The sequence below is a fragment of the Rhinolophus sinicus genome, chromosome 12 (assembly GCF_057876585.1).
Source record: "Rhinolophus sinicus isolate RSI-liver-muscle chromosome 12, RSI-T2T, whole genome shotgun sequence".
NCBI lineage: Eukaryota > Metazoa > Chordata > Mammalia > Chiroptera > Rhinolophidae > Rhinolophus > Rhinolophus sinicus.
Window position 1 is genome coordinate 41,079,752 of NC_142512.1, and position 12,378 is coordinate 41,092,129.

At 37.7% G+C, this 12,378-nt stretch overlaps 1 protein-coding gene and 1 long non-coding RNA gene across 10 annotated transcripts in view; one reads left to right on the forward strand and one right to left on the reverse strand.

The window, feature by feature from the left end:
• The window catches only part of BRCA1 (BRCA1 DNA repair associated), a 51,015-nt gene that overhangs the window by 14,624 nt on the left and 24,013 nt on the right, over window positions 1-12,378 (reverse strand). For 6 of the 9 annotated variants that reach the window (XM_074320266.2, XM_019747814.3, XM_088788930.1 and 3 more), the window contains 5 exons: window positions 12,264-12,352; window positions 9,697-9,868; window positions 5,821-5,947; window positions 3,829-4,016; window positions 1,740-2,038 (listed from right to left, as the gene is read on the reverse strand). In XM_074320266.2, coding sequence (XP_074176367.2) covers window positions 1,740-2,038; window positions 3,829-4,016; window positions 5,821-5,947; window positions 9,697-9,868; window positions 12,264-12,352 — 875 coding nt within the window. The remainder of the gene's footprint in view (window positions 1-1,739; window positions 2,039-3,828; window positions 4,017-5,820; window positions 5,948-9,696; window positions 9,869-12,263; window positions 12,353-12,378) is intronic. The other 3 variants (XM_088788934.1, XM_088788933.1, XM_088788932.1) reach the window with 1 other exon arrangement.
• On the forward strand, window positions 5,868-11,264 carry LOC141568934 (uncharacterized). Its single transcript, XR_012492271.2, has 3 exons — window positions 5,868-7,074; window positions 8,050-8,131; window positions 9,722-11,264. It is a non-coding gene; the product is annotated as an uncharacterized LOC141568934 (long non-coding RNA).

The window sequence follows — 12,378 nt, forward strand, 5'->3', positions numbered from 1 at the left end:
ACTGGGTCATCTCTCAATGTGTAATAAATGACACCCACTACTGAATCCATTTGATACTTTGGTGTGTTATCTTATCATGATTCTTTAAGAAATATTCACTCAATTATTTTATTATGAAGTGATACCAATGGTGATTAATTACAGGGGAAGTAAATTTTCCAAGATGTCTGAAATCTACACTCGACCCAAGTAGAAACAAGATTTCAATGGTCTTACTATTTCAATGGGTATTTTTCCACAGTTTAAAACAATTCCTATTTCTGGAATGAGGGGCCCAAGGAGATGTCAAAATCCTAACAGGGAGGGGGTGTTTTAGGGCAGAAATAACAGGGCAGGCTATTGAATGATTGTGTCACAAGCCAGGATAAAAACGAATATACACTAGAGAAATGCCATTATCTGGCAGTGTGCTTGGAACCAGTTTGAATTTGGTTAATCATGCTGGTACGTTCTTTCATGTGTGAAACAGAGCGGGGAAAGAAAAGATGCCTTCAGGGAAGTAGAGATACACCTACTTGCTTTTTTAGATAAGAAGAAAATTAAAATAAAAAAGCTCTATATCATACCCCAAACCATAACCTCTGCTAATATTTAATATTTTAAGTACGAGGTGTGATCAAAAAATATGGTGAATGTTTAAATAAAAAAAATTTATTACAGTAAAAGACACATTGCTGCTAATCCCCCTCAAAATACTCCCCCTTGCTTTGAACACACTGATCCCATTGTTCTTGCCACTTTCTGAAACAGTTCTGGAAGTCCTCTTTTGTGAGTGTCTTTGGTTGTGCTGTCGTGGCTGCTGTGATGTCCTGAATCAACTCAAAACGTTTACCTTTCATGGTCGTTTTGACTTTGGGAAGAGCCAGAAGTCACACGGTGCCAGATCTGGTGAATAAGGTGGATGAGGACACCCCGTAATGTTTTTATTTGAGAGACACTGCCAGACCTGAAGCGATGTGTGACACAGAGCCTTTCCTGTTGTGATCAACAAATACGGTGAATGCTGCTGCCGAGTGCTATCCAATAGAAAGGCAGGCATCTTTAACATAGGAGGCAGCGTGTGGAACTTTAGTAATAGTGTGTGACAAGTTTCACCTTATTTGGTGCAGTCAGTTGGGTGTGAACTACGGTTGAGAGAAGGTGTGTTTTAAAGTGTGTCGTAAATCATCTTCCATTAGATAATGCTCTGTGTCACATACTGCTTCTGGTACGGCAATTTCTGTCAAATAAAAACATTACAGTGTGTCCTCATCCACCTCATTCACCGGACCTAGCACCAGATCTGGCACCGTGCAACTCCTGGCTCTTCCTCAAAGTCAAAATGATTCAGGACATCAAGGCAGCCACAACAGCACAATTAAAGACACTCATGAAAGAGGACTTCCAGAACTGCTTCAGAAAGTGGCAAGAATATGATAAATGTGTTCGAAGCGAGGGGGAATATTTTGAAGGGGATTAATGGCAATGTGTCTTTTACTGTAATAATTTTTAAAAATTTAAACATTCACTGTATTGTTTGATCACCCTTTGTAAATATATACAAAATAATCCATGCCATAGCTTTATCTAGGTCCAAATTTTTCAGAAATTAGTAACAAATTAAATTACATCGAATTGTGCCTGTTTCCTAAATTTCTTCCTGTAGGTTTTATTCATTGCTAGTAGCTATTTAAAACTATTTGCAGCATGTTAATGAAGTCTCCGTCCTTAGGAAGATACATATGGATGGATACACTTACAAGTTCTTTGGGGGTCAAGCCTGATGCCACCATAGATAGTCTTTTGCTGACTCTTTTTGTTGAAGATATCACTTTTGGCTTCTCCCTGCTCACACTTTTTTGCCTCACAGTATTAGTAGTATGAGCAGCAGCTGGACTCTTAGCAAATTCTTCAACTTGAAATTGGGGTAATTTCAAGGTAGAGGTTGAAGTTGGCACGCTGTAAACATGAGCTGGCTCTGGAGCTTTGTCTTCAGAAGGATGAGACTCAAGATCATCCGAGAAGAGGCTGATTCCAGATTTTAGGTCAGGGGTTCCCTCTGAAAGAAATGGGGGAAGAAGTTTAATCTACATGACAACGAATAGTGAATTACAATGTCTAGTCTGTGCTAAGAACTAAAAAGATAGATCAAGTTAGGTTAAGAGAAAAATGGGTACACTAAGTACACTGCTGGTGGAAGTGCAAAGTGGCTTAACTTTTCTGAAGGACAATTTGGCATTATATTCCAAAAGCCTTGTGTGTTTACACTTCGGTCAATAAGTCAAGCTTTAGAAATGTATCCTAAGGAAATAAAAGATGTATACAAAAGGTTAGTCATAGGAATGTTCAAGGCAACATTGTTTATAATAGTAAAGTTTTAGAAACAACCTAAATGTGCAATAATAGATTAAATAAATTATGGCCCATCTGTTCCAATGGAGCACTCTTCACCCATTACACTTAATTACAATAAAACGAAGAAATGCACACACCCATGTTCATTGCAGTATATTCACAATAGCCAAGAATGCAAGCAACCCAAATGTCTCTCAATGGATGAGTGGATAAAGAGAATGTAGTATATACATATAATAGTTTTTAAAAACTGAATGAATAGCTTTTAAAAAAGAAAATCCTGTCACATGCTACAAACATGGATGAACTCTGAGGACACTATGCTAAGTGAAAGAAGTCAGTCACAAAAAACACACAAATATTGTATGATTCCACTTATATGCAGTATCTAAAGTAGTCAAACTCTTAGAAAGCAGAATGGTGGTTGCCAGGGTATGAAAAAGCGGGAAATGGGGAGGAGGTGAAATGGAGGGTTGGTGTTTAATGGGTAGTTTCAGTTTTGCAAAATGAACAAATTCTGGAGACCCATTGCACAACAATGGAAATACACTTAACATTACTGAACAGTTAAAAATGGTTAAGATGGTAAATTTTATGTTGTTTTTTATTGCATCGAAAAGCAAATTTTAAAATGCCATTGATTTTAAGATGTTATTCTATTTCAGAATCTTAACATGAAAAAAATTTGCATCTTAGAATCCATTAAACGCAAGGTCTTATTTATTTTATCTATTTAAATATTCCTTTTTTATTACCTATATTCTCCAACTGTTTGGCAATGAACATATAGTACTTTAGTAAGGATTGAAAAAAAGGTTGAAAAATGAGAAATACTCAATTTCTGTTTCTTCATCATGATATCATTAATGTTTTCACTTAATAAATCATCTGATATCATTACCAAATTAAAAATAGGAGATAGTCTCTGAAACATTTCAGAAAATGTCACATCGTCGGCAAGTAAGCACAGCTTAGTAGAATGTATGAGATTCCTAAAATGATCCTAATTAATTAAAATAGCCAACTACCACATTTAGATACCAAAGAGCATCTTTTATGACAATGTGTTTGAGTTAATTTATAACTTTCTTTACTAATTAAAACTTTGATTTACAAGCCATAAAACACGTCATTCCTTTAAAGTGATTTATAAAGCATAAAATATATAGTCATTTATATTCATTAATTTGTAAAATAAAAGCTTACTTTGGAGATTTATTCTAGGGTCCTAGAACTCTTATCTAACAGTTGAAATAAAATATTTAGAGTGCACCAAGACTCTCTCATCCTTAAAACTGTTAGAGTTAAACCAATAACAACTGCAATAATTTTCAAGTAAACTTGGATTAACATTCAAGCTATTTTTAAAAAAAATGGGTTTAAGTATAACCCATGATAAATTGTACACCTGAAAGTTAATTAAGCGGAATATGTTTAGGTAAGATTCAGAGTAAAATAAAAATGTTTTCTCCATCAGAGCAGACGAAATATTACCTAAATCTTGTCTTGGCAAAAAAGACGGCTCCACGAAATCCTGGGCCTCCGACTGTGTCAGCTGTTGCCCCTCCACATCAGTCACCTGAATGAGCTCCTCTTGAGATGGGCAGTTTCTCTTCTGAAGACTTGGTGAGTGGCTGTCCACATACCTATCATCTAATAACTGGGATTGAGAAGAGAAAGACCTAGAAACAGAGATGAAAGGAGAAAACCATTATCACAGCTCCTGAAAGGGCTAATCATACTTCCTGGGCAGCCAAAGTATACGTGAAACAGCTCATTATCAGAGAGATTGAGAATGATTAGCAAAAAAGAACCCGAGTGACGGCCTAGAAGCCTGGGTTCATGACGTCTGGCAGCATGTCAAGGTTGATGTAGAACATCTCCCCTTAGGGTCTGGTCTGAGGCAGTACGTGTTTTAGCTATTTAAAAGCATGTCAGCAAATTATCCACTGCCATACTCAAGTTCTATAGCATTATTCCACTTGAGTCCCAACGGATGTGTTAGAATCAGGACTCTCATGAAAATAGAAAGTTGACTAATTTTGACATTGCTACAGGCATTCTTTCATTTTAGCACAATTCATAGAATTATCCCTATCTTCTGCCTTTTCAATGTCCAAAATCATTCTAAAAACAAAGCCAACTATAAAATATTGTTAAGAATATGCACACAGTAATTCCTCTACTCTTTTAGGTGTTTAGGACCTTGCTAAATAAGATACTTATCAACAAATTTAAAGAATCTCACAGATAAGCTACTTAATTCAAACAATTACTGGGTGTTTACTACAAGTCAGGCACTAATGCTAGGCCCTGTGGATTAAAGATGAGCAAGATCTAAACTGCTGTTCTCAAGTAGTCTAGTAGAGGGAGTAAGTTCAATCAATGTGTAGGTTCTTCAACAGAAGCCTTTTAGGGTACACTGGGGTGGGGGAGAAGGAGCTGTAATATTTGGCCTGAACATTTAATGGGTGGTTAAAGCATGGCAATTATATCACTACCTGTAAACACGGGTTTAGTGCCTATGGAGGCCAGATCTTTAAATTCTCTGTCACAAGCCCAGTGCCAGTACCCCAGCCTCAAAAATATATCCTTAGTCTAGTTCAAGAGCCTTGGAAAAGATGGTGTGATTAGATTATTGACAACCTGTCACTACTCCCCAAAAGATAAGTAAAAGTATCCATATACTGAGTCGAAAGTCAATAAATATGCTTTCCTTTTCCTCCCTAGAGAGGTGAGATGTGGGAATCGAACGGCCAAGACCCTTTCCTGAACTATCAAATAGGAATAATAGTCCAGAACTTGTCCTTTTACCTTTAGTATTGTAAAAATCAAATGATTAGGTAAAGTTTTTTTTTTTAGGGGAATATTGGGAAACAGGGTTTTCCCAGGACCCATCAGCTCCAAGTCAAGTCGTTGCTTTCAATCTACTTGTGGAGGGCACAGCTCACTAGTCCATGTGGGAATTGAACCGACAACCTTGGTGCTATGGGCATTGCGCTCTAACCAACTGAGCCAACCGGGCGCCCAAGATAAAGTATTTTTGAAAATAGAAAATACTATACAGTCTTATCTCAATAGTGATTTAAATAGATACCCTGAAAGATCCTGTGAATATTTCTTGGGGTGAACCAATGGCTAGACTTTTTCTACAAAGGCAAACACTTCAATTTAAGCAAGGGCTGCCTTGGAGAAGTCTGCCCTCAGCCTCCAGACTTGTTTAGGTTTTAGTTCGAGGCTTTATTCTGCCCTTCAGAGGGATGCACAGATGTACTGTGCATTTCTCATGTTGCAGTTCATGCCTTGTATGGGTCCAAAAAGCCTACATACAGTTAAACGAAAGAAGTGTCCTAGAGCAATGAGAGGTTAGAAATGGCTGTGTACAAAAAACTGGAGAAAGTATGGTGAAAAATAGTGAACATTAAGTGTTCAATATAAGTAAAGGTGTTACTTAGATACCACGATTTGACATTTACTACTTCTTACCTTTCCACTTCTGGTTGTTTATTTCTACTAGTGGAAATATCTGGAGATTCTTGAAACTTATCTGCAGAAAGGCTTTCTGGATTCTGACTTATAAGATATTCACCATTTTTCTCTGAAGTTAATACCACTGTAAATGGAATGAAAAAACAAAGAAATCTACTTTATTGCTTTATTCTGATGATGATAATTCAGGTGAGTATTACCAATTTTTTCAAAAGCAGCAATCTGTGACAATCAAATTGGTTTTTAAGCAAGTATATCAGGCAAAATTTTATAAACACAAGAGTTCCAGCACCAAATGGAACTAAAAAATACATAATAGGGAACACTTTAAGACTAGGTATATAAAGATACCCAACTGAGACAAGGCTGAAAAAATCATGTATTTATATTTTTTGGCCCTACATGATAAGGAAACAAGAATAGGAAGTGATTTTTTTTCTTTTAATCTCTACAGCTAACTAAATTATACTCAAATTCCCTTAGATGATAGGGAAGAGAAAGTATTGGAAAGCACAAAGCACATTTCCTTTTCCATCCCTACTGCCTCCACATCAAAGACTGTATAAAATGGGGATTTGAGCTTTTTCAGTGTGGGGAAAATAAGAGGGGAGAGGTCGGGTAAGAAAGGAAAAAGAGGTGACATTTTGCTTCACATTTTCAATTACTAAGAAAAAACAAACCAAAAAACCAATATACATAAAAAAAAACCAAGGTGCCAACTGATAAGAAACCCTGAAGTAATACATAGAACTAATGATGAAATGGCATGAGAGAAAACAACACAAACAGACTCAAGGCCAAGTTCTGACATGTTAGTACATCCTTTTTATTTATTAATTCCTCCAAATGTATTATTGTACCACTGCTTAAGTAGCTTAAAGGCAGAAAACTTTAAAAAGCAAAAACAAATACTTAAACATTACAAATGTCTTCTATTCATTAAAAAGTCACTGACCACTATAATTTATTTTGAGCTTTTATCAGAAAAGCTAAAATCCATACATTGTGGGGGAAAATTTTTTTAAAAGGGCTGTGTTAATTACACTGTTCTTTAAGACCCTGGGTAGCCTGGGGGGAAATAATCATTGATTTCCTGAGTTAATCCTCAAATGCATTATTTATCGTTTTCTTTGTGCTCATCTTTTCTGGACCTGTGAGTTTCTGTGAACTGGAAGAACTCTGCCTGGAGCTACCAGCTGCTGAAAGTAAGCAGAGTCTAAATCTAACCATGGAGGTTTTTCTTTCAACTGGGTATGTAAACTTTTTAATAAGGGTATCATTTCCCCACAAATACAAGGTGATAATTAGTAAAAGGTTATATGTAGTCTCTAAGGAATCACATCAAACAGAATTAACCATTAGAAAGGGATACAGAAAAAAAAAAGTGAAGGTGCAGCGGGTTAACTCAGTTGGTTAGAGCCCGATGCTGTTAACAACAAGGTTGCCGGTTCGATCCCCACATGGGGCCACTGTGAGCTGTGCCCTCCACAACTAGATTGAAACAACTACTACTTGACTTGGAGCTGATCGGTCCTGGAAAAACACACTTAAAATAAATAAAAGTTAAAAAAAAAATTGGCAACACATACTTAAAAAAAAAAAAGTTATTCTATTTCCTGAACAAATAGTGTATGAGTTCCACTTTTTACTACAATGGGGTCAAGTTAAGAAGAAAATAAGCTAATCTGAGTTGTAATTTAACAACTCAACAAGACCTAAAAAACACAGGGCAAAACTTTTGTTTTTCTTTTTCTTTAATCCTTATGTCATAAATGCAGGAATCCAGAGCCCAAGTACTGAGACGATACTATAATACCCCTTAAATCATTCCCTCATCTGGGGGTCTTAACATGTTATATTCTTCATGGGTAGGGAATATGAGCCAGACCAGATATTTAATAAATTTACTGGCTGCCTATCACGTGCTAAGCACTGTGCAAAATATTGGGAGAATCAAAGGAAAAGACATTTGGGGAGGAAAGAAAGAGATATTCAGAAATGATAAACTATAAAATAGGGAACCCATAATGAAATCCAGCTTTAAAAAGCACATAACCCACCTACCCAGCTAATTCAGAATTTTCAGGGGAAGAGGCTAGGAATTTTTAACAAGTACTTCCAGGAATGAACTATGGGGACAAAAAAGCTCCGCTGTGTCTGAAAATCACTTCCGCTATAACAGGCTATGATCTTACAAATGGCTAATGTTTGCTTTATGAATGACAGGTAATCCAGGAGAAAAAAATGGCAAAGTGCCTGATATGAAATAGCTTTATCTGCAGAGGGAGGTACACATAACTTATAATGGGTAAGTATACACATTTACACAGAAATATTATGCAGCTTTAGGAATGACCCTTAGATAAACAGTAGGGCAGATCTATGCTGACAGCAGGACATTTGATGCAAAGACTCTAAAACAATGAATAAGTTTACTCCAAAGGATAAAGTAAAACCTATGAAAAAAAAATGTTTTATATAGAGATTCAGAAGAAATTTTGAAAAAGGTTTTCAAATCCATAGTAAAACAGAATGTATAAAAACCTAACATTTATGAAATTGCAAAAACAAAAAGCCACAAAGAAACATTTTTGTCTACAGATCTTCAGGAAAAAAATAAACACCCCACCCCCAAAGATGAGATAGATTTACACAGATTCAAAGCCAGACAATAATATTTTATAAGCTAGGCATTAAAATTGAACGTCTGAAAAAAAAAAAAAGAAAATCTAGTCTGTTTTTAGATTGAAGATGGTAAAAGCACCTCAAAGAAGAGAACTGTGCTGGGGAATAGACATTGGGCTTCATTTTCTGGGAGATGAACTAAATGAAAACACAGTTACAAAGAAAGCATTTAAGGAAATACATTTGAACCACTGCCATAGCAACAGAGTTCCTAGCTTCTAATGCATGAGCTAGTGTTTCTCTCTGAACATAAAAATACTGCAAGGCACACTCCTGGATCAAGGCCACAGTTCTGAATCATTAAGACTTGAGTTCCTAGAAAGACTCAAAGGAAGGCACCAAGGCCCCCAGTAGGACTAGAGAAGGAAACGATGAAGGAACTTAAACACTAAGTTCGTTGGGTAGGTATCACTGAGACAGTAGTGAAGAACAGTACTGCCAGTGCCCCCTGCAGAACCCATGCCTGTGCAGAGCCTCTCATCTACTTGTCTAAGTATTGTATTTGCCCGTATTAAAAAACCTGCCCGATGTGCTCTTTCCAACTAAATACTCAAAATTTCATCTTACTTTCCTTCATTTATGCAACATTATTCCTCAGTTCAGTGCTCACTTCTTTTGGAAGTCAGTTCTGATCAACTCCACCTGCCTGGTTCTGCCAAATGTCTCATCTCAGAGGTCCATCTGGCCTTGTTGACAACTATAATGTTGTGATAAACCACCTGACTCTGACACATAATTGGGACTTTCTGTGGATTAAGGTGCAGTTCCTGAAGGATAGGGCATCTCTTCCTATAAACTGGAAAGCACATGAAATAGGGTTTTGTGATCTGACAGCTGTGTTATAAGAGTATGTCCGAGTTTTTTTATAAGCTTTCTAAAACGATGGGATTACCTATTTCCAATCTCCCCCACTATACTCAACTTCCTACGTGTTCCCCATAGCATCTCCTCATTGTGGGCACTCAGTCAGACAAGGACACTTAATGACTGTCTTGGTCCCTCTGAATGGTAAATTAGTTGTGCGCAGGAACTAAAAAGAAGGCTCTAAAATTACCCATGGAGTGACTCAGCAAATATATGCTGAGCACGGATCATAAAATGATGATGCTAGGTCCACATTTTCCAGAAGGAGATAAAAGCTTAGGGAGGGGAAGAATTTTGCTTACGAATAATATGAACATTACAAACCTTTTTCTGACATGTTCTGTTCCAGATTTAGCGGGTCCTGTGAGGCACAAGAATCAGCTACGACGGAAGGGGATCTGTTACAAGGCTGGCTCCCGTGCTGCTCTAACACCGCTTCCAGTTCGGCCATTTCCTGCTGGAGCTTTACCAGATTATCTTGCATGGTATCCCTCTGCTGAAAACACAAAAAGTGACACTGAGAAAGTTACACTCTTTTAGAAACTTGCCAGGAATGCAAGAATATGTCACACCAATTAATTTTAGCACGGGAATTAAAATCACCGAGTATGGAATTATGAGTTCTGGCTCAACACCTTTTAATCCAACCATATTCATGCAATTAATGCCCATGAAATTATTTCAGAATGATGTTAGAGGAGGAAAAAAAAATTCCTCAAACTCTCCCAAATAGACTCGCTTTATTGTGATGTCCTTTTGAAGTTGGTTATTGTCTTTTAAAGCTCGGGGGCAAAAAAAATCATTAAGGTGCTTAAACACTTTGATATTTAAAATGAATGACTCTGTTAACATTTTACATAGGCTGTATTTCAAAGACTCAGTACTGTGAGGCTCCTAAGAGATTTGAGTTAGTCCATATAAAAATGTCTGGTTTCTAGCTTGTGAGGAGTCTGTTTCTGGGATTCGTTGGACAGTTAGTGTCTAACAGAAAGAGCAGAACTCATTCATTCATTTATCTATTTGTTCATTCAATAACCATTTGTTGACCATCTATTATATGTCCGACACTATTGTAAGGCTGGGGGTATATCCCTCATGGTGTGGCCATTCTAGCTGGGATCGGGGTACCTGGAGAAGTTCACAGAGGACCTGAAAGGGAAGGATCCAACAGAAAGAGCCCGAGGAAAGCCTGGAAGGACGGTTATTGTTTCCAATTCAAGAGATGGGGCTCTTCTTGCTTGTGGGACTCCTGATATGTCTTTTTCCACTTCAAAAAGAAATCTGCTAAGTCTAAGGTTTCTGATAAGCCAAGTATTTGGGAAGTGAGATTTCCAAAGTGTACATTTCTTCATTACTTTTTAGAAGGAACAACTTGCTTGTGGGACTCCTGATATGTCTTTTTCCACTTCAAAAAGAAATCTGCTAAGTCTAAGGTTTTTGATAAGCCAAGTATTTGGGAAGTGAGATTTCCAAAGTGTACATTTCTTCATTACTTTTTAGAAGGAACAACAGTGGTTGCCAGCAAACCCCGGGGAAACGCAAATTGTTTCACCCTCCGTGTCTTCCTCTTCGGATCCTTGAAAATGACTTTGCCCTTCACTAAAAACTAGCCATCTACTTTCTCCTGCTACACTGAGCTCAAAGCTTTCAGGAGGTTTTTATGACCAGAAAATGTATTCCCAGCTTCACAAAGGCTTTCACTGCTACCCTGAGGCTGTTTTGCTGCCAAAGTCATCGCCGGCAGCACCACTGCCACCGTGTGGCGCCTGTGAGTAGTTCCATCACTGATCAGAGGGCTTGCCTCAGTAAATCTGGAACCAAACCACAGATATCCATCCATACGTTTCAGAGGCTGGACTCGTCACTACAGTCACGTGTAACCTCTGTGCGGCCGTTAAATAGGTTAGAAAATCCAAAAAAAAATAGTAACGGGAGAATTATAGTTAGATAACTTTCCTTTGGGATTCCCCTGTAGGCAAGTGGCCAGATATGGTACCTTTGGGAGACCAAAACCAAATTGGTTACCAGGTTTTCTTGATTCTAATTCTTAAGTGTTTCGCAAATTAGCCCTACTCTTCTAATTCCCACTATGCTACTCTGATTTCTACTTTTCATACAGCTATCTACTGTGGAAGTTGCTTAAAAGCCATGTTTACCATATCTCTTTCTTCCATAAAGACCTTAGTGGTTATTCCACTGCCCAGATAAGTTAATACTTTCTGAAACTATGTCATTATTACTCATTATTGCCCTCAGGATAAAGTCCAAATTCCTAAGTATAGCAGTCAAAAGGCCCCTCATACCCTGATCTTATTTCTCTTCCAAACCACCCATACGACCTGTTTTCTCGTCACACAAGAGAACTTTGTGCTTCCTGGGCATTTCATGTCTCTGAGCCTTTGCCTCAGTTGCTGCCTCCTTTCTTTCCACCTGGAAAAATTCTGCTCATCTTTCAAGGCCCAGCTCCGATGTCTCCTTTGGAAGTCCCCATCAACAACACATCTCCTACCAGGAAGATGGTTCACCACTACTTCATTTGTACTGCTAACGCATTAGCATGCGGAAATGGAATACATGACCCACAGTAGTGCTTTCATACATGTTTCTGCCACAGAGGGCTATGGGATTTGAAGGTTTAGCTTATTGATTAAATTCAGTATTTAGTGTTCTGCAGTGAACTAGGTGGTGGATGGGTGGGTATGTGTGTAAAGGGTAGCATGAGTTCATGCCTGAGTTCTATCCAGTTGATTACAATCTAATTTGAGGAGACAAGGTACCACACACAACTGTTATACCACTGATTCTATGGGATGATATAAGCGAATGTAAGAATGAATGCAGGATGCATACTACTGAGTGTAGAGGACAACACACACACATACGCTTTTTACCTGAGTGGTTAAAATAATACTCTGAGAGGACAGCTCTGAACAGTCTTCAGAGAGGGCGGTTTCACTCTCATACTCAGATGCTGCTTCATCTTAAATAATAATAAAAATAGAGGTT